The 22633-nt window shown below is 39.5% G+C and overlaps 1 protein-coding gene across 1 annotated transcript in view; it reads left to right on the top strand.

Moving 5' to 3' along the window:
* Positions 1 to 22633, top strand: part of elp2 (elongator acetyltransferase complex subunit 2) — a 33640-nt gene that overhangs the window by 2309 nt on the left and 8698 nt on the right. The window contains exons 5-17 of the mRNA XM_085446151.1: positions 641 to 718; positions 1108 to 1172; positions 1294 to 1360; positions 4551 to 4697; positions 4952 to 5047; positions 6009 to 6109; positions 12524 to 12655; positions 13137 to 13286; positions 15327 to 15518; positions 15725 to 15794; positions 15942 to 16037; positions 18452 to 18509; positions 19449 to 19521. Coding sequence (XP_085302277.1) covers positions 641 to 718; positions 1108 to 1172; positions 1294 to 1360; positions 4551 to 4697; positions 4952 to 5047; positions 6009 to 6109; positions 12524 to 12655; positions 13137 to 13286; positions 15327 to 15518; positions 15725 to 15794; positions 15942 to 16037; positions 18452 to 18509; positions 19449 to 19521 — 1325 coding nt within the window. The remainder of the gene's footprint in view (positions 1 to 640; positions 719 to 1107; positions 1173 to 1293; positions 1361 to 4550; positions 4698 to 4951; positions 5048 to 6008; positions 6110 to 12523; positions 12656 to 13136; positions 13287 to 15326; positions 15519 to 15724; positions 15795 to 15941; positions 16038 to 18451; positions 18510 to 19448; positions 19522 to 22633) is intronic.

The raw sequence follows: 22633 nt of genomic DNA, 5'->3' as shown, positions 1-22633 counted from the left end.
ATGTGCACAATAATTGGTTACAGGTACCGATCACCTTGCAAACTGAATGAGCCTCAGACTTTCCTAACTAGAGTCATAAATTCCCCTTGAACATCTAAAGGCTTCATTATCTGATTGTTCTTCTAAAGGGTAACGTGTATGTTTATAAACGTAGGTAAAACAACTTGCTGGTGATTTAAAAAAGAAATAAAAAGGCCAAATTTTAGATGGAATTTTTTATACCCCGTATCATACAAAGCTGTAGAATTATCCCTGGTAAAAACTGTGAGCATCTTTCGTGTTCCTGTCTGTCATCCATGATCCTTCCCTTGTTTCTAGCTGTCCCCCGTAACGTCTCCTCTTTGCTGAGAGTTCTCGTCCAGGTCTCAGTGCAGAAAAACATTAATGAAGCCTGACAGTTGTCGAGCTCAAGCGTGCGTTTTTGTGCACTAGGCATCACCTTGGGTTATATTCCCAGTTAAGAATACAGTCTATTTCAGATCGGTGCTGTTTGAAGAGCAGTGGCTCGAAATGTACTCTCTTCATCGGCGGGGGGAAAACTCTGTGTCCACATGTATAATGTCATCTGTATTATCTTAAATTATTTCCTGTTATTACATCGTGTTTAAAGTTTAATTTCATGTATGTTTCCTTTCCTCAGCTGAGTGCCTCCATAACTTGTCCTTTGGCAGCGGTTTCATGATGGATGTCTCTCTGGTACTGTTGCCAGGCAGCAGAGGTAAGCCTAAGCCGTTCATCCATAGACATCTCTTAAGTTATGAGACACACACACTCACACATACATTCTTTTTTCCTCTCTTGTCATCCATCTCAATTTACACGACTGCTTTAGAGCCTGTAACTGAACGTCATATTCAAACATTCAAAACTCTGTCTCCGTTTGAAGTGTCTCGCGTCATTTTGCCTCGCAATTTTACACGCTTTTCTGTCTGATTCATGCTGTGCTGCTTCCTTTCCATTCCGCTTCTGTTTATAAAACCTAGATGGGGATGTAAATGCATGAAGCCTGCTGTGAGAGCGAGAGTGTGTGTGTGTGTGTGTGTGTGTGTGTGTGTGTGTGTGTGTATGCGCGTGCTTTTGTGACTGTGTGAAAACTTCTTCTCACAGTTCCCATATTGGCCTGTGGGGGTGATGACTCTCGGGTGCATCTCTATGTGCAGGCCGATGGGCAGGTAAGCTCGGGTTGATATTTCTTTCAGGAAATGCTCTTTTATGTTCTTTGTGTGTACGCTTTCCTTTGAATTTCCACAGTTAGAGGGCAGTGTCTGACCCTTTTTAATCCCTCTACAATAGCTGCAGAGAGCCATGTCCCTGCAAGGACATGAAGACTGGGTTCGTGGAGTGGAGTGGGCATCTACAGGTGAGTGGTAATGTGTGTAGACTCTTTGTATCAGCTGTATAAGAAGGTTATTATCGTAGTAGAGTGTACGTGTGACACATTTAATTAAAAATCAAAGTACAGTAAGTCTTGAGCGATCTCTCACTTCATTTTATTATAATAGTTATAATAGCTGCAACAATTGATTGAAACGTTTGCAGTTATATATGTAAACACAGTATGTAAGGCAAACAAAGTCAGCCGTTGGTATGGCCACCTTTATTCTTCAACATAGGCTGAACTCTTTCGAGCTCTCTTGTAATTTCTTTATGTAGTTTTAGGAATATTTCAAAAACCTTCTTGAAGGACATTTAAAGCTCTTCTTTGGATGTTTGCCAAGGAATAACTTTGAAGACCTGGAAAACTATTGCTAAAGACGGCTTTGAAAAACTGGAAGTCTTTCTCCTTAGAAGCAAAATGTAAAGATCTGAGGGCTGACTAAAAGGTTTTGCACAAAGACACAATCATGCTGAATCAACATTCAGTAACAATCATTATTTTATCATTTTTAGTTATTAAAAATTGAATAAAATAATGTTTGTTACTGGTCAAAGAGTTCTGTGGGTAATAAATGTACTAAGCTTACTAAAAAGGGACCTGTTACGGGCACCGAACATATTAAAGAAAAAAGGACTTGATAACTTTGTGGTCTGGAGTCCCTTTATCCCTTTATTTACCCTTTTTATCTTATTTTCTTTTTTCTGTTATGGTAGTGTTTTATCTTCCAGAGCTTGAAAAGCATGCGCTTGATTTCTCACTTATCTTTAGTCGATCTTAAGAAAGCGGGATAATGCAGTTTCTGGGCTTTGAAAGAGTTAGATAACATGTTGCTGAGTAAATGCTGAGAGGTGGGAGTAGATTTCCTGTCCTGGCCTTTAACCAATTTGACAAGAAAGGCTGACATGTGGTCTTTGACCTTTGCAAATTGAAAAACAAAGAAGTGGAAAGGCAATTTTCTCCTCGCAGACCCAGAAAATGTCTAAAGCATGCATGTGGTTTCCATCTTTCCATGCCAAAGTCCAGCCTCACCATCCACTGCATTCAGACTATTTTGATAGCACCCGGTAATGCATGGATCCAATCCAGGCTCTACTAATTGTGTAACCCTCTTCAAGGGCACTTCATTACTGCACTGTTCTGACTGTGTAAAAGCTATTTCATCTCCTTAACCAACCCTCTTCACCAGTGTCTCCTTCCTACTCACAGTCTATGACCTACCTTGCTGCCAAGCTACGAGCCAAAAAAGAGAGAGAATGAAGTTTGTTTATATGAAGTATTCTCACAGGAATGACAAAAACCCTCTCTCTGCTGCGAGGGTAGTTAAATAAATCAGTCTGTTCTTTTATGATTCGACAGATGGCAAATTGGAGCAGTAGAGGAGCAGTTTATCATAGCTGTACAATATTGGGGTTCAGAACATGATTTCTAGTTTTGTATTTCTCTCTTTTAATCTGTTTTTTTTTCACTAGGTTTAATTATACGTTACTTTAAAATCAGCTTGACATCTGTCATGCACTAAAAGCTTTGTAGAAAGAAGTCTCACTTGAAAGGCTTTTAATATGTTTGCTATTTTTCCTCATAATTAAATGGTCAGAAAACATGGCCGTGTTGGCCTTTTCGCAGACTGTGCAGAAACTGCAAGATTAAGATAGTGAAAGTATCATAAATTAAAAGTCAAAGTTAAAAATGACTTTGATGCCCAGTTCTCGTTTTAAAAACACTGTTGCATAAGAAGTAGTCACCACTGCGCGTCGTTTCGGCACAGTTTGAGGCGAGTAGCAAAACAAATCATGGCTGTCGTTATCATTAGTGTCATTATGCTATGATTGACAAACTATAATGGCTTCATCCTTCTTATCCCAGCATTCTGGAGGCCTTTGGTGGTAGCAACACAGGACTTTTTTTTTTGTTATATCTGTTTATCTTGGCAGAGATAAAAATGGAACGGTGGCTACTGCACTAAAACTAAAACACCAGTGTGAGAGACGGGCACACTCAGGAATAGTGGCATGTGCTTTGTTTGCCACTTGTCGGCGCGTATTTGACCCGCACACCTGTGTTCTGACTGGCTACATCACACTCAGCAGCAATCTTCTCCTAACTAACAGATAAGTGATCAAAGTGAAATTAAACATCTAGCTGAGGCTTTAATGCTCATTACAAGGCTGAAAACTAAGGCTCAGTATTTAATTGTCCCACGTGGCTCGGCTTTGACCACTTTAAGCACGATGAGCTCTGCTTGAAACTGAGTGCTGAAGCACTCTGACTTCTGTTAGAAATCAGTGGAAGTTTTATTCAAAGGTGCTATAAATAATGATTTTAAATTTATGATGAATCAAATGACTGTCTGTGGGAAATTAGCCTACACTCTGCATAACTTTATATATTTTGTTTTAGCCACCAACAAGCTTCTGGCATAATTCTGACTGGATATTTGCCACTCTTCTGCCAAATATCCGCATTTTAACCATCTAGTTGTTGTTTTGCAGTGAAGTTGAAGAATTTGAAGGTATTCTTCCAACTTTGTTATTCCATCTCATTCATTCCATCCCGTGCATCTAATGCTACCACCACCATGCTTTCCAGTTCATGAAGGGGTTGAGCCTTGATGGTTCATGGGTTGCTTCTAACCAACTTCGTCTTATTTGAGGGTAACAGTTTGGGTCTTCTTCCAGACCTTGGCAAAGTTTTGACATGCCCAGATAAGTTGTACAGTTCTATAAACTGGTGATTGTGGAATCTGCAGCTGTTTAGAAAAGCTTCTGAAAGAGACTTGTCTAAGCCCTGACCTCAACCCTATTGAAAATCTGTGGACTACGCTTAAAAGCCGGGTCTGTGGACACCAATCTCAAATAATTTTAAATTTGTACACCCAGTTCTTGTTATTTAAAGTCACGGAAGATGTACAATTATTCCACACAGAACAGTACAAAGACGTTCAAGTATACTAATGTGTCTGATCTCTCTATGGTTTTTTGGACTGTCATTGCTTCTGTTCGCACCAAAACAATACCACTATATTTCATAATACCACACATTTCATTGAAGGATATGATCTGATTAAATAAAACGATGCAAAGTGAGGATAGATTCTGCAATAGAATATTTTAAGAGCCGACACAAAATAACTTTGTAGTGAAGGTTTTTGGGTTTTTAACTCTCACTCATTCAGGTGGGGAGCTGTTATTAGCCAGCTGTTCGCAGGACTCTCTCATCAGAGTGTGGAGGCTGTGTGCCAAGTCTGGCACAGACACCCATGCAGAGGACAATCACAGCATCATCAAAATGAAAGAGGACATTTTTGAAGTGAAGGAGAGAGGTGAGTGGGCCACCCAGGCTTGATTATAAAAGGGGCACTAATTAGCCAAATGAAGAGAGAAGGTTTTTGAAGGTTTAATGGCACATGATGGTTACAGACCTGTATGTATGTTTATACATAATTGTTTTTTTGTGTGTGGAATTTTTCAAATTTCATGCAGTTGTTCTCGTAATCAGACACTATTTCCTGTGGAGGTTTTTTTGTTGTTGTTTTTAAGCTGTTTTTTTTAGGCTTCATTTGTGTTCTTTCTACAGATAAGTCCTCGGTGTATGCTGTGTCCCTTGAAACGGTGCTGGCAGGCCATGAGAACTGGGTGTATGGGGTTCACTGGCAGCCTCCTCTCTATCAAGGTACCTTGATTAAAACCTGGGAGGAAATGCCTGCTATGACGCCCATTTTTGGGCATGCACTTGCATAAATTTGCCAGTAGGTCATTGCTACAATCTATTAGTTAGTCAAAAACACAATCAGACCATTTATTATAGATTCAGAGAAAAAAACATTTCAATCACTTACTCAATTTCCACAGCTGGTGGAAGTAAATGAATTGGCTTGGACACAAGAGGCATGTTTTTTTCCCCTTTTGTCTTTCAGTCTTGGCTTACAAAAGCCAGCGAGAGACTGTGACATTTTAAAAGGAAAAAGAAAAATAGAAGTGTTAAAAGTTATTGACTTAATTAGTCCTCAAAGGAATGACCGATGTATGCGATAAATTCTTGCTTTAAACTCTGGTTTACATATATCTTTGCTTTAGATACATCAATACAAACAATCTTTTATTTTTAATTTATAAGTCAACATAAGTTACAATAATTATGATGCAGACACATGTGTCCAAACTGAAAAACACTTCACGAAATGACAGTTGCACTCTCCCTGCAGTTTGGTGGTCTTTGCATGGAAAGCAGTCATGCCTGCAGCTATCTGTGTGTTTGGGGAGCAGAGAGCTTTTAACCACAGCACCATCATTTGTGATCTTGTCTTGTTCTTGGTGTTTGTTGTAAATAGAGAGCAGTCAGTTTGAAAAGAGCAAAACATGTTCATCAGTACTCCTTGAGTTTTTGTGCTGCACTAAAAGTAAAGAGGTCGCTGAGATGATTAAAATAAGTAGTTAAAAAAAAACATGCTATGAAAATTTGACTGTTCAAATAATTTGCACATGCGGCCGAGAACAAAGGATGTTGGGAGTAGGATGTACTTCAGCTGAAACGTGATAAAGATGGAGAAGCACTGGGCTAATGATCAACTGTTAAGCAATTTTTTGATCTCCATGCTTTTCCTGAAAATAGATCTCTTTATCTCCTCCTGCAGGTGGCGAGCTGCAACAGCGTCTCTGTTTGCTCTCCGCCTCTATGGACAAAACCATGATCCTCTGGGCTCCTGAGGAGGGTTCTGGAGTGTGGATAGAGAAGGTCAGTGTTGTGCATGCAGGTCCACAGAGCCTACACACATATACAATAAGTGAATTCAGTCATTCTTGATAGTCAGCACAGGGTTTGTTCACACATCCACGGAGACTCGCACACCCACCTCCTCAGTCTATTTTGGCCAGTTTTCCTTTCAGTTGCTTGTGACATGATCTGGAGCCTGAATCCCCCCACCCCCCACCCTGCACCCTCCGTCCACAGTATCCCTTCTCCTGCTGTCAGTGCCCTTGCGTCAGTTTCCACTCTCCCTGACATTGAAGTGTCAGGAATAGAAGTGATAGACAGTGATGAAGAGGCGCTGAGCCCAGCACTGTGAGTTTAGCAAAGCCGGTGTTGTCCTCCCCCCATCCTCCCTTCTATTACTTACTCACACTGAGCCCCCCTTTTTTAACAGCCCATTCCCTAACACATCCAACAAGAGATGGAGAGGCTGCTGGTGGAAGATGTGCCATAGCCTCTGACTGCAGCACCTTTCCTATTTTTTTCTTTTTTAATCATCAGTCTTTCTTTTTGACTCTTTACACCCACCTTTCATAATGTTCTCCTCCCTTTCTTTTTCTATCCCCTTCTGACATCATCTCTGGCCTCCTTTTCTTCCTCCCCCCTCCACCTCGTGTCTTTGGTGCCCAAACAGCTGCTGTTGTGCTAGAATGAGACTAAATTTAACTCAAGTGTGGATGGCAAAGAAAAAACAGTTCTCTGCCCATCTGCCCCACAGCTTTTTCTTTTTTTGTGCAAAGCCTATTCTCATGTGGTTCAGGGCTACCTCAGAGTACCTTCCTTCATACCTGACACTTACTGCATAGGCGTCTGATACAAACTACTGCCAAAGATATGCTCGGACGCAGAGGCATCCCAGAATGGTGGACCAAAAATGCTCTCACACACACATCGCACTCATCCAGTTGAACAGAAGTGGCTGACCTCGTCATGGCAGGCACCTCGGCTGTGATCACATTCTGCAGTAATGAATAAGATTCCACACTTGATCAGTTGCATTTTTGCACCTTTGATCTCATCGTCCACATTCAGAGCGACGAGCAACAAAGACTACAGAAAGGAGAAAATTCTAAAAGTCTAGAATCCGACAAAGGGACGATGATTACGACCTGAAGCGAGCATTGATGTCACAAATTCTTCCCAGTATGATTAGACTAAAGAATAAGCAGCGATGGGCGTCAAGTTTAGTGCAGCCAATCTCCCTCCATAGCCAGATTTTTTTCTCTTGATACCAAGAATAAAGAAATAACCCCCATACCTGAAATAAGCTTTTTGCTGAATGTAAGAGTGCATAGCATACGAGTCTCTTCCTCTCTTTGCTCTCCCCTCCATTTCTTTTTGAGATTCAAACCCTTTGAACTGACAGTTTCCCCTGCCTGCAGACGCTTTGTCACTTACACCAGAAACACACAGGTACAACAATGACACCTTGAATTGAATTAAACTCAATTTATATAATGATATGTTTTTGGGAATTAAAGGCATTTGAGTGTTTTCTCTACCCTCACAAAGGTTTTCTTTTTTGAGACTAGCATTTTTTTGGGGGGGGGGTCCCACAGAGCTAAATGACCAGCCATGTGTGCCTTAATTAGCTGTTTTTTACAAAGAAGCGCTCCACTTCTTTACGCTGATTAGAGTAATTGGTGAGATTTAATGGAGAGCAGGGCTAGCAGTGGGATGGTTGGGGCCCACCGCTGCGTAAAGCACATCTCACTAACGAGGCACACTGGTAATTAACATCTTCAACTGACCACAGTGGGCCACCACAACGCCTAGAGGGATTATCAGTTTGTGTGTGCGTGTGTGTCTGAAGATAACCTTTTATTTAGACCTTGGCGTATGTATCCTCCTCAGGGTACACTTAGTCGCATGGCAGATCACAGAAAGCAACAAAGTCCAAAGAGAGTTCTGTTTTATAGATGACGCTACAAGTAGTTCATTTCATGCAAAGTGAGTCTGTAGTTAAAAAAAAATCAGCAAGTCAACCGTGTCAGTAATGCAAAACATGTGATTTTTATTATTTTCTTTTTGCAAAAATCTTGAGCTACATGCCATTTCTTTATATTTTTTCCAAGGACCCAGACTTTCTTGTAAGTTTTTAAAGAGGTCTTGAGCAATAGTTCTTCGAGGTTTGTACATGACCATTTTCATAGGAATGTGTTTGTTTTAAGTTTATGATAAGCTACCTAATGTTGACCTACGAATCATTCAGGCACAAAAAGGGCACCTAATTTGAGAAATGAACCACACATGACAAACAACGCAGCAAACAACCATTTTTAACTTGCATCTTTAGACCCTTTATTACTAGCAGTCTGTCACAAAAGCACATATTCTGCCGTTACGTTAGTTGGAAAATACCAAAGGAAGAAATAAAGCAAAGACCTGATGGAGGCATTTGGAATTTCTGCATCGTCTTTGTGTCTGCTCTTCACTGAAGACTCATCAGAAATGGTCTCAGTGGAAAGGTGGCTGTCAAGGTTTAGGTGTGGCATTAGAAAGGAGGTACAATAGTGAGTATCTACAGCCATGCTTTTCATGGTTTGGAGCTGCATTTCACCAGCATGATCCATATTGCAACACGATCAGGCTGCGCTGAAGAACAAACCAAATATTAATTTTAAAGTTCGTTAAAATGGTCGTTTGTTCCTTACGTACTGTTTTTCCATGTAGTTTTGTATGTTTCATGAAATCACTGCAGCCATTTCCCATCATTCTTGAGCAAAATTAAGAAACGATAGGCGGCCCAAGACTTTTGCACACTACTGCGTTACTGAAAATTGAAAACCTGAAGAAGTTGCATTGGGTTCTGAGATGTATATCAGTTTTCTCTAAAAATTAAAGACATTAGTTTCTGTTGCTGTTAACATTATGTGTACACAAGCGTTAAAGTACTAAAAAAGTGTTTTTAAAAAGAATTAACAAAGACAAAACCAAATCATAAACACAAAAAGCTAAAAAAAAATATTCTTTTACACGAAAACATTTTTATCTGTACTTCCTAATGAACCACTTTCAAGTTGAAAATGAATTGCCAAATAATATTTCAAGTAATAACCCACACGTGACAGTCTGAACTCAGTTAAACACCCTGCAAACTTTATACTGAGAGCACTGTAATAAATAGGCGGCCCTTTTCTGTTACAAATAGTGTACACGTCATTGATTCATTCTTATTCTGTCAGATCTTTTCTGAGGCAAGCACAAATATTCCCACACTGTAGATTATGCTAAATGTCTGCCAAGATAATTAAGAGAAGTCCATTTTTGCATATATCATGGAAATAATCATTCACTATATCTTTTATTATATTTTACATGCATTGTATTTTTTTACAGGACTGAGAAAAACCGAAAAGCCGCTCTCACCATCTTTCAGTGTTGCTCCAAAAAAAAAAAAAAATGTGGGTTTTAATACCTGTGCTTCATGCTGAATGGGTTTTCTCAGTATGGCTAAGCTCTCTCTCTCTGAGAATGATATATACCTCCCCATTTTTACCGTCCTTGTTCTATTACTCCCAAATACTCCCACTACCCACTGTCCAGCGATAAGGCACACCACACATCCATATTGTTCCTGCTCTCGTAAACAAGACAGATGACGGCTTTTTGCCTCTGCGAGTTTTTACATGATTTACGGCTGCCCCTTGTGTGCAGAATTTTAAAATCAATCTGCTTAATGTTGCATCCCGTTCTCTCTCAATCTCGGCATCTATGTTTCTTCCAGGCGGTCTCTCTTTCCTCTCTCTTACTCTGTCTCTTTCTAGATGGCTGGAAGATTGTGCCATTCAAAGTAAAGGCATGCCTTTATCGCTGCCATTAGTTCCGCTGTGTTTCAGCCTGCATACGGGCATTATTTTGAAGGTCACTGTTGACCAGTATATGCAGGCGAGAACGTAGGATGATTGAGATCCTCAGTTTACTTCCACATACAGTACACTGCCGTAGCTAAATTATGTATGTTCTGCTGATACTGTGTTTTTGCGTAGCCTCTTAAGGTCTTTGTTTGATACACATTGTTCACTGTGTGTTCTGCAGTTTGCCTCAGGTCACTGGTGACAATAAACTACCCTTTTAAAAAAAAACAAAACAAAGGTTACTGACCAAGCTGTACAATAGGGGAAAAAGTGTGAATTTAGCAATTCTCAAATTTCCTCATAGCCAGTACATATATCATTTTAAGGCATGGGCTAATTAAAGATGGAAGAGATACCTGGATACAGAACACAGTGCTGCTGAGGGAGCAGCGTAACACTCGAGGTTTGGTTTGACTGCTATCGATTTGAATAGATCTCCCCTTTGGGCCCAGTTTGCCTCCAAGGCCTGAAGGCCCAATAAAGCTTTTAATTGTTTGAATTCTTCATGGCAGTGAGAAGTTAACCTGGTCTGCAATATGCCCGCTGTCCTTGAAGTGTACAGACTCGGTGTGTCTATCACTGTTGAAGGATGAAGGTAGTTCTGGTTGCATCACTTGACAGCTCATGGTTAAAACGGCTCCCTGTGGCCTGAATACTCTGATTAATTTCTGCATTGTTTTTAAGTTATTTCTGTCGCGTAATCCCACATTGAATTGTACTGGTTATATAAGCAACAGCACAATACTAATATTGTCGTCTATTTCAGGATGTAATTTAAATTTTCTTTGGGTATTAATTTCAATGAATGGTTGAATTAATCCAGAATCCAGTGCAGTTTATCTTTGGAACTAAAGCAAAGCTTTATAGTCTGTATTCTTGTTGCCATCTAGTTCTTGTGGAATATAATTTTTTGTTGTTGCAGTTCTCCTTTAACTTCTTATATCAAACTTGATTTATGTATTTCGCTTCTTTTCTCTTCTTGCCTTAGAATAAACTTAAAGTGAGTTCGGATGACCTCATAGGTTTAAACAGTGAATTTTCATTTGTTTGGGTAATTGGTAACTGCACTTAAATCAAAATGGGTTTTCTGTTACAGGCAGCGATTTGAATCCACAAAATTCAATACAAAACTGTCTGTATGCACAAAGGCAAGGTGCACATGATTGGACAGGTGATGAAAATCCTAAAGGAGTCAGTCGTTTTTCTGGCCATGATTACTGGTCATTTTAAAATTGGATGTCTTTTATACTGCGAGCTCACACCACATGGAGGGTTTAGTCTCTATATAGCATGATGTACGGGTCACGAGCTCTCAACCAAATCCAATTTATGCAAATCTCTCAGTGTTTTTAAGCTCAAACATTTTTCATCATTATTTGTTTAATGTGATACGCTGGGCTGCAATTGCATTCATTATGTATTAGACAAATGTATTTGTTTGGAGGGGGGCAGAGTTTATTCAACTCAATTTTTATTATTTAAATTTTTAATTTCTTATTATTATTCAATGAGACTAATAAGTCTCATTTTACATAATTTCTCATCTGGCTCGCTGGCTTAATTTGTTAGGTTTTTATTTTTTTCCTGCTTCTGTCTGCTATTACGGAGTCTGTTAGTTAATAAGTCTTAGAGGGAGACTGAGAAGAGCTTTGACAATCCTAACTTCTCCCTCCCTCAACCTGTTTTGCATAAACCTCAGCGTGTAGGCTTACATAGAACCAAGAGGAGACACATGAGCTTTATGCACTACTGCATGTGAGATTGTTATATGCAGCAGGATCCTTTCTTTACGCCGCTGCTATTTCTCTGTATGTGACACTTAATGCACGTTAATGTCAGCGATGATTGTTGAGTCAAGTTTACTTATATAGAAATCTACTATACATCTTAAATAATCAAATAACATAAAAGCATGGGACAAATTGACATAGTTTAAGAAAGGAAACATAAGATGAGCAACCCTCACACACAAAAGGCTCGCAGCTCATTCTGATTTAAAAGCCAAAGAATACAAAAGGGTCCAGATGTGAAGAGGCAGTTTGGCAGCCACATTTTGTGAGTAGAGCAACTGCAAAGGCCTGATCTCCTCCATGCTTTAATCTGGACCTCTGTACAGATAGGAGCATTTGCAGACCTCTGTGATATGTTGAAAGATCAGAGAGCCAAGAAGGCCCCAACCCATATAATGCCTTAAAAGCGAATAATAAAATCTTGACTTTTATTTTGAACTCACAGGCAACCAGTATAGGGACACTGAGATAATGTGGGAGATATGTGGGGTCTCAATTGCACGTGCCAGTTGATAACCACGCAGCAGTGCTTTGGAGCAGCTGCAGTCGGCTAAGCAGTGACACACTGACACATGAATAAAGCTTATTACAGTAGTCGAGTCGAAACAGAGGAGTGGCTTCACTTTTGTGAGTAGACTGAGATAAAAAGAAGCTAGTTTTAGCATTACTTCTAGGTTCCTCGCAAAGTTTTTTTTTTAAATAATGCATCCCAATAAGTTTGCCCTCAGTTATTTTTTTTCCTTTCCCGCCAGGTGCGTGTTGGGGAGGTTGGTGGTAAAACTTTAGGCTTCTACGGCTGCCAGATGAGTGCAGACGGCTCCATGATTCTAGCTCATGCTTTTCACGGTGCACTACATCTCTGGTGCAAGGACCTAGACAAAGAGGTGAGAGCCATAGATGTGGTGATTATACTCAAACTTTCAAGTCAATGTCCTTTACTTAGTTGCATCTTAACGTTTTTTTCCCCCATTATTTCCAGAAGAAGTATACATCGTTTTTATGTTGAAGCAGAGTGGCAGTTCAATTTGAAATAAGATTCACTGTTTGTGCATTTCCCCTCGGCTTCACTGTGAGAGTGTATTTGAGTGTAATTAGTCACACCAGGTTTCCTGCCTGCCACTCAGTATGACTGAGCATTTGTCTTTGTTGCTTGTCCCTGAAATTGAATAAATGTCTCAAGGCCCAATGATTTAATTCTGAGACAACTGGGTTTACATTTATACCCAGTTGGAACTTACATTTACAGTTCAACACAAACCTGAGGTTGTGTTTTAAAATAAATTTGCCTCTGAGACAGGAACATGTACCACTGATATAGCTGTTAATGTCTAAAACCAGCTGAGCAGTTAGGATCCTTTCTTCCAGGGAGAGTGGAGACCTGGAGTTGTGATATCAGGTCACTTTAATGCAGTTCAGGACCTGAGCTGGGATCCTGAGGGTGAGTTCATCCTCAGTGTGGGCTCTGACCAGACCACCAGGCTCTTTACTCCATGGAGGACACAAGAGAGCAAAAAGGTAAAAACAGATGCAAAATTAGCAGCATTGAATCATAACAACAGCAGTTACAGTGACCTTTCCGTCTCACTATATGGCTTTAGAGATATGATACCATGAAAATGTGTTTGAGGTATATTAGTTATTTCTTTTTTTCTCGCTGCTCAACAAAAATTCAAGCTTCGTTTAGCATAAACCCTACAATCCGTGCCGTGTCGAACATGCACACATTCAGTGTTTCCCTGAAATAATCCAACAGCAGCCAATCCTTCAATCTCAGTTCCAGAAATCATTCGTTTCTGAAAGCTTGACCGAAAAGTTATGTCTTCTACTTAGATTTAAAAATGGTCAGCTGATACTTGTCTGAGGTGTTTTGGTCTTGTACCGGCATATCTACCACATTTGCCGGTACAAGACCATATAAGGCTTTAAACAGAAACAGCACCACTTTTTAACTCTGTAATGCACAAGGAGGCAGTGCAAGGCTCTCTTGGTTCTTGGTTTTTTATTTTTGGACTCATTGAAAAGGGGTAAAAGATGATTGACTAACTCCAGTGTATCACAGCAGTCCAGTTTAGATGTAACAAAACATGCACAACATCCACAGTATTTTTTTTGTCTCTCAGATGTCAAATTTGTGTTAAAGATTATCCCAAGGTTCTTAACTTGTGTTGAACCACATGATTAATGACTTACTACTTCTCAGGCCCCAGTCACACAGGCCTAGAGACCAGTGGGAGGTCTTACATTTCAGGGAATGGTACTTTATACAGGAATGCTATGGGGAATGTGTGTACTCTGCACACTTTTTCAAGTTTCACTCCAGCTCAGAGAAAAAATGGCAAGTGTGCGCAAGCCAGAGTCTTCCATGCAAACAAGGGGCAACTGCAGCAGTCTGCTTGCCATCAAAGTAATCACAGGAATGATTTCATCCAGTATCTGGCAGCGATTAGATGTTAACAGGAGTTGCTGACCATGACTGTGTGACTTTAGAATTAAATAAAATTGCCAAATGGTAATCTTTGTCTAGTGATTTGGATACATGTTAAATCTCACATTGTCATGAAATAAAACCGTTCTGATTTCTACGTGTATCCTCATTCAGTGGCAAGATTAAAGAAATAGGTGCCCAGTTATTAACAGTACAGTAATATTTCACAGTTTAATTATACTTTGCTCGCTCTATATGATGAATGCTTGGGATACACTGATAATAGAAAACATACCCATCAAAAGTTCATATTCCTTACAGTAAATTCAGATTTAATTAAGATTTAGAATTTTAGTTAAAAAACGACTACTTGTGGCCGCACTGCATTTATTTTTTTTCATCATTTAATATATCAATCATATTTCATGCACTTGTATTTAATGAATATCGTTGCCATTCAAATGATTTGCTTCGTCTTGGCTCGTCCTAACAGTTGCTACTTAGCGTGTTGTTCTTTTTTGGCGTAGGCCGTTTGCCTACGCCAAAATATATATGCAGGTTCTAGTGTATTATTCTTTCCATTTTTTTAAAATGTCTTTAGGCTATATCTAATTTAGTTTCAACACTATATATATTCTAAGATGACTCAGCTGGGACTGAAACCAATATTGCAGTGGGGTAATATATTAAAGTAAAAGATTACACTTCTAAATTGCCAATATAGTCATCCACCTAGCATTTTAGAAGCAGGGCAAGACATACCAGTTTAGCATTCAGTTGGGGTAGAAACATTTGTAGTCACGCTTCCTGCTTCCACTACATTATTCAAGTTGCCAGTTTGGATTATTGCCACAATACCACCTGATTCTAGTGCCAAATGAAATCTAGTTATCACAATGGAGGCTTCCATCGTCCCCTGTGAGAACACTTTGAATCTTAAGCTGGAAATGTTTCACTTGCACGAGAGAATCAATGGTGTATTTGGCGTCGTTTCAAAGGCCTGGGTTTTGGGCCAAGAAAATAAATCCCCAAACATCAGAGATCTATCGAAAAGGGAGGCACTGCCCAACGCGACCAAATGAACAGAGCCACGTGTTCAGCATATGTTTTTGTGGCTGTCATCACTGCAGGTCACGTGGCATGAAATCTCTCGGCCGCAGATCCATGGATACGACATGCAGTGTCTGGCCATGATCGGGAGGTTTCAGTTTGTGTCTGGAGCTGATGAGAAGGTCCTGAGAGTATTTCAAGCACCTCGTAACTTTGTGGAGAACTTTGCTAATATATCTGGGACTTCAAAAGAAACTCTGTTAACATCCTGTGTAAGTGTTCAGCTAAATGTGTATCTAAAGAATATTTGATTTTATTCTGAAGGTATATTATTCCCATTGGTGGAAATGTTTGGAATTAAATCTTACGAAAGCTTTATTCTCTGAAAAGTACTTAATGGACTGTTCAGTCCCCTTAAAAAGCCTTTGCAGTCTCTAACACATGAATATACCTTCTGCGTTTGTTTCAACTATGTCAGGACTCTGCCGACCTCCCAGAAGGAGCCAGCACACCTGCCCTCGGGCTGTCCAACAAGGCTGTATTTCAGGGTAAAATAAAAAAATTACACCGCAGTTTTGTTTGATGATTTCCATCAAAAATCAATTTCGCTTCACTCTGTAGTTTGAGAAAGCTTATTCATATGCGGGTTTGTTCATCGCTTTTGCATAATGTAACAGTATAATTTCAATTTCCAGGTGACCTTGTGCCAAAAAACAAAGAAGAGGGGGAGCAGTTCAACAGGGTATCTGACCAATACCAGGAGTCTTACTTCCACCCACTCAACCTGACAGGTACTGCTGCATGATCTACACTTTCAAGTATTTTTACAGATGACCTAGTCTCACTTAAAATGTGGTAAACCTCTCTGATAAATAATTTTGAAGCCAAAAGGGCATCCCTGTTTCCCTCTCGAGTCTAAAAGCCTGAGTCATACTCGTCATTTAAGAGTTTGAGAGATATGCCTATTGCTGGTTGCTCTTATAAGAGCCGATGATATGCAGTTAGTTAGAGCTTTATTTATAGAGTCCACTGTGTTTTCTCTTGGGGAGGTGGGCTGCTGAAGGCTGATGGTATCACAGCAGGAGAAAGTTTGGAAAAAGAAGAGCGGTCTGGAGCCAGTAATGCGAGCAGAAGCAACAAGAAAATAAATTAATAAAGACAGGAGCCAGAAAAAAAGTTTGAAAACTGATCATTTAAAAACAGAGAAGGTTTAAAACGGTCACCGAGGAAAAGGAAAACTAGGGGAACAAAAGAGAAGGTAATTGTAGGAAACAGGCAAATGGGAATTGAACGAGAGTCAAATGAAAAGAAAGTAGTGCAGCCTTTTAAAACCCCTGGGCTAGAGGGTGTCAAGGGCTGTCATCAGCATGATTGAAGCCACTCCTTAATCTGCAATGCTAATTAGAAAGCGGGTTTATGTGATTGCAAAGTTTAAGTATTGATGACCCCGGGCTATGTCGGGAGCAACCAAGTGTGGAGACCGCTGTTAACAATGCATTTTTACTTGTTTGATTGGGTTCTGCGGGCAAGGAGAGAAATGAATAATCAGGCTAAAAGGGGAGCCCATGTCCGATAGCAAAAACGCAAAAAGTGCAGCTATCGACTACATGCCTCAGAAAGGGAAACTGAACTTGTGCAGATCCGGTGATGTGAGGGATCATTTAATCCCCCATGAACACCAGCAAATGTTAAGAAACACACAGTAGAAAGAAACAGGTTGTTATTGCAAAATAATGTGTTGCTTTTAGGGTGATGGGTTTTATTTCTCAGGATTTCATGCAATTAAATGTAAACATGCGAATGTGAGACATTGTCTTGAGCTGATTATCATGTTCTTAGTGTTTCTCCTTTTCAGTCTGTATCATAAACCTTTTTGAAAGGGGATAGTCACACACTTCTGTCATAGTTACAGCCTAACCACAAACCCTTCTGAAACACTACACCCTAACCTAATGTGCACCAGAGCTCCTTCAGTGCGAGACTGCTGCATCCTCGATGCATGTCCTTCCTCCCTGCAGCTGTCAGACTGTACAATCAGAACTGCTCCCAACAAACATAGATGTTTACATCAGCGCTGTAGCAACTTCTACTGTTATAACTGCGCATTACTTTTCTCAGCTTGTATATACACTAACTTATTGGACGTTACATGTCTACTTTTTAATGCACAGGTACAATACACAATCTGCACTTTTCTAATTATTCTAAATATTCTTAAGTATTTAAACATCTTTCAGTATCCTGCCCTGTTTGCACACTATCTGTACGCTAATAAACAGCTTGAGTCTAGGTTGAATTTAGACTAAAGCTTAGTTTTAGTCTAAATTCCAATTTTCTGAGAGCATTTGAGTGTGCCTACCTAATGTCTGAAAGTGCAGCCTGTTCACAAGTTAAGAAAACAAAATTTGGCAAGAGCAGGAGACACCTGTTTCCAGTCTCCCTCTCCCCCAAAGAACTCCTTTGAATTCTAAAAAATATATTATAATTTTATTTTCTGCAAATAGTATAAAATCTTAGGATCAGATTTTTTTTCTTATGCTCAACAAACTTTCTGGTGAAGTGTTAACAAACTGAATAACCAACTTGTTATTCTGATTTCTGCAGTTTAAAAGTCTTTGAGTTTCTTACATATCTGCAGCATCGGACATCAACAGAATCAAAAAACATTGCCACTCATTTATTCACACCACATCTGGAAGCTGTTTAAATACCTTCAGAAATTATCCCTGACTTGGAGACGGGATCGATCAGGATCTGAAAGCAAATGATGATGTGTGCTTAGTCACAGTTTGTAATCTACAGTCTCGTAATCGTCTTATTCAGTCTACTAAACTCTGGAGCGTGTGTGTTTACATGCCTGTAACTATCAAAGCAGCTATTAACACGTAGCTGTGTCCCAGTGTAGCTACTGAGTGTGGTACATTATGTTCCGCAAATACTAGTGATGTTGTTTCTGAAAGGGCTTTACTAAACCCCCTTATAATCCTTTAAGGTCTTTCTTTGCTCTTTAATTTGTGTGGATTCCAGATACACATTTAAATTCAGATTATAACAGTCATTCCTTGTTTATTCAGCTGATTGTTGATTATTTTTGAACAACTAAGATTTCAGGGCATTACAAATAACAGCAAACTATTTGTATTGTGTGTGTGTGTGTGTGTGTGTGTGTGTGTGTGTGTGTGTGTGTGTGTGTGTGTGTGTGCAGAGCCACCACCAGAGGATCATCTTCTCCAGAACACACTTTGGCCTGAGGTCCAGAAACTGTGAGTATCTAAATCTTACATGTATTTTCTGTTACCTGCTGTAAGTGAAATGCTGACATACTTATTGATATATTTGTGTCTATAAAGACATCAGTGTTTCCTTGTGTCTTCTATTGAAAAGTTTCTACTCTATCTGAAAATAATAGATTTCCCTACATAGACTTCTTTGTTACCCCCTCACCTCTGCACCCACAACTCCAGCGGCATATTCATCAGTCAGAATCCAGCTACTCGGCTTCCCATGAGCCACTTCTCCAGATTGAATATATTGCCACACTTTGGCCAATGTTAAATCCATTTACCGGTCATTCCACCATAAACATGACAGACGACACGGCCATTTATTTGAGGTGCGAACACTGTGTGTGTTGAAAAGCATTTTTCTACCTTCATTTGGCTTCATCCCTTGAATCATTTAGTGCAGAATAGAAACATTAAAATGAGTAAGTGACTAAATTATTTTTTGTGGCATAAATAATCCTCTCCCTGTTGTGGCCAAATTGCTGCAGTGTTTGAAAGCTGGCTGGTAGAGGCTGGAAATTCTTTCCACTGAGTTGCAGACTGCAGTTTGAGCTTGTTGGCATTTTAAAACAACCAGGTGATGGCAAGCTAAAAGCAATTAGGCCGTGAGTGATTAGCTAGAGCATCATCATTGTTCATCTGTGTCAGCAGAAGGACTAGTCATCACAGATCAGTATTTTAATTTCACACTCTAATTATTTACCTGTCAGCAAGTGGCGACGGCTCGAGCCTGGAAGCTTGTTGGAGTGACACTCTGGAATAAAAGAATATTTAATTTACTGTCACACTGGGAGCTCTTCCTCTGTTCTGCCTCACCATGCATCCCTTCCCTGTCTGTCTGTAACATATATCTGTCCTTCTGCACAGTCAGAGTGGCTGTTCATGGTTAACCTCTGTATGATTGTCCCCTGTCCACAGGTACGGGCACGGCTTTGAGATGTTCTGTCTTGCGTCTGACAGCAGCAGAACAGTGGTGGCATCTGCATGCAAGGTCAGTTTGATAAGCTCCAGGCCGGACTGCATGTCACAGTCAGCCCTGCAATTGCAGTCGAAAGTTTAATTACAGTCATCATACAAATGATTGCCAAGGCAATATCAGGCTTTCAATGCTTTCTTTGACCTTTTATGGGGCTCAATGATTGGGCAAAACCCACAGTTAGGAATAAAAAGATTGCCGCCCCAATACATACAGAATCACAATTATACATGGAAGACACTTAATATATTTCCAGTTTAATATTTGAATACTCTTATAAGCACAGTTTCACAGAGTCCTGTGAAAAACCAAGTACAACCATCATTCAGTAGCTTGTAGAACCACCTTAACAGCAATAACTCGAAATAATCGTTTTCTGTGTGACGTCGCCTTGTTCTTTTTAGAGAGAAGAGGCAGCCTCAGTCTTCTTCTAATTGTGCTGTCATAACATGGCAACTGAGGTCTGTAGAGTCTGAGATATAGCTCTAAAGTGTTTTTGTTTGTTTGTTTTAAATATAATTTCTCTGAGCATTGTGTGGTTTGACCTTGGGACATCCACTGGTGGAATTGTGTTCACACATACCCAAATGCTCCAGACCAGCAAACTGCCAAGACTCACACCTGCTGATGATCAATTAATCGCATGCATTTGATCAGCAACATCTGGCTGCTGCTTACCCTCTTAATTCCTTTGGAAGCATCGAGGTATACTTTGACTTTCACATGGCTGTAAGCACAGTCCACACACTTTTAAATAAGTTTGAGGACAGGACTTTGGCTGTTTTACTTATTCCACAACCACATTTAATGTGTGTTTGGGCTCAGTGACCTTTTGAAGCACCCACTGTGTTCAAGCTTCAACTGTCAGGCTGATGGTTTGAAGTTATGTTGAAGATTTCTGAGGTAGTTTGCCTTAATTACTACAACCACGTATGCCAGTCCCACAGATTCTATTGCCCAGCACTATGATACCTTTACTTCACTAGATTTATTTGTCCAGTTATGTAAATTTGTGCATTTTCGTTGCTTAAGAGATTGTTTTCATTTACCCAAATGGGTTTTATTAGATTCCCCTCAATAACCATGTAAATTTTAATTGATTTTCTTTTTTAATAGATTCAATTAGTTCAACACTAATCATCGGGTCATTAGATCTTTAGATGAAAAACCTTCAAAGCAAAAACCAGATGTAAAAATAAAAACCTATATGCTAATAAATGTACACATCTGACAGAACCATCTAACTAACCTTTACCACTTCATTTGACTATTTTCTTACAATAAATGTAAATAAAGCCAATCCCCAATTATGCGCACACCAAGCAGTAGTGCGTCATTTTTACTTTATTTACTCAAATGTATCTGAATTATTCAGAGAAAAGGCTGAATTATGTCGTTCTTTTTAACCACTCTTCACCATAAGCCCATAATTTCCTGTATACAAAGTTTGTGACAAAGTGACCCAAATGTGCTTTAAATACAGTTAATTTTTATTTTCATCACTCTGTGCACGTATATCTCAAAAATTCTGGACTGCTGCTGCTCTTGTTGCTTTGTGGGTCTTTTTAACGCTCTGCTTGGCAAATCAGACTGCAGTTTGGTTCTACTTGGTTTGCTTTCCAGTCCGTATGTTGATTTATTTTCCTCTAGGTCCCAATATTTTCTAAAATCCCAGGCTGACCTGACAATACTTGTAGCCAAACAACTTAATTTTGGTCTCATCTGATCATAACACTTTCCTTCAGAGGTTTTATTTCTTCGTCCATGTGGTCAGCTACAAGCATTAGCATTAGCTACGAGCCAGGTCCTTCTTTATTGGACAGCAGCCTGTCCTTACGTAGCCATGTAAGACTCACTTGAGAGTAGACAGCAATGTCCAGCAGCTTCCAGTTTATGCAGGCCTGTACCTTTGTGGTGTCTGGATTGTTTCTGACCACCCAAACCAACTTCCTTATAACTGAGGGTGTTTTCAGATCTTGTGCAGCTGTTTGAACAGATCATCTTGAATTATGCAGAAAGAGACATTACTAACTTGTCTAAATCTGTGATCCTCTTTCTCGGATCCTCACTGAGATCCTTGAACGTTAACATTTTACTGTGTGAGCTGTGAAACCCTTTATGTTTGCACAAATAAATTACCAGCTGTAGTTAATCACGGATACTTCATAGACCATTAAGAGGCACTACGTTAAGATATTCTCTTAATTTCAGCAACACCAGATTTATTTCTATGTGGGTGAATGTATATTTTTGATCCAGTATTTATTAAATGGAATCCCTTTACTCTTCAAGATATATTTTGTGCAAAACATCAGACTCAGACAGAATTATTAAGCCCCTGTGAAATTGAAGGTTTTTGTCAAAAATGTTCAGTGTTTTTTTCTTTTCAACAGACCGTGGGATTTTCAACATAGTATTTCTAGACTTTTTTTAAAAAGTTTTCTTTAGAAAGCATAAATCATTTTTGTTTGCACACAATAACAGAATTATTTCAGGAAAAAAAACGAGATTATCAGGGTCTATATTATTAGACCCCCTGAAAAACGGACCTCTTTGAGTCAAAGCAGAAACCACTGCTGTGCAATGGTGTACTTTAACTTTGTAATGCTCAAAGCTTCTAAAAATCAAGTTCAAACTGAGAGTTATCTTCCAATTTACACACTATAAAAACTTCAGTGAGAGTTTGATCAGTTACTTGAGAAAGCATCATGCCCAAAACAAAATCAATCAGTTTAGATTTGATAAAAAGATTTGTTGATGCTCACAAAGCAGAGATGGATATGCAAAGTTATAACATCCAAGTGTTAAGATCTGGAGTGAGAAGTATCATCACAGAGTACCACACAGTACAAAACAAATTTGGCAGAGGGTAGGAAGCAAAAGGTTTGAAAGACTCTGGAAAGAAAACAAGTGTGAGTCTAAAGACACCAGAACAACTGCTAAGATATCATTGAATGACTTAGCCAGGTCAGGAACTGTGGTCTCAAAGAAGACAACCACTAGATCCCTGCACTGGAATGAAGTGTGAGGTTGCATACCAAGGAAACTTCTGCAGATGAGACAGCTTGAATCTAGACTAAAGTAAGAAAGAACGACCTGCAGAAAGTTTATGCGTACTGGAAACGAG

The sequence above is a fragment of the Copadichromis virginalis genome, linkage group LG22 (assembly GCF_057382275.1).
Source record: "Copadichromis virginalis isolate Kocher_CV1m ecotype Utaka linkage group LG22, C_Virginalis_male_GT1.1, whole genome shotgun sequence".
Classification (NCBI taxonomy): domain Eukaryota; kingdom Metazoa; phylum Chordata; class Actinopteri; order Cichliformes; family Cichlidae; genus Copadichromis; species Copadichromis virginalis.
The sequence above is the reverse complement of the archived record's forward strand: the minus strand, read 5'-3'. Positions and strand labels throughout refer to the sequence as shown.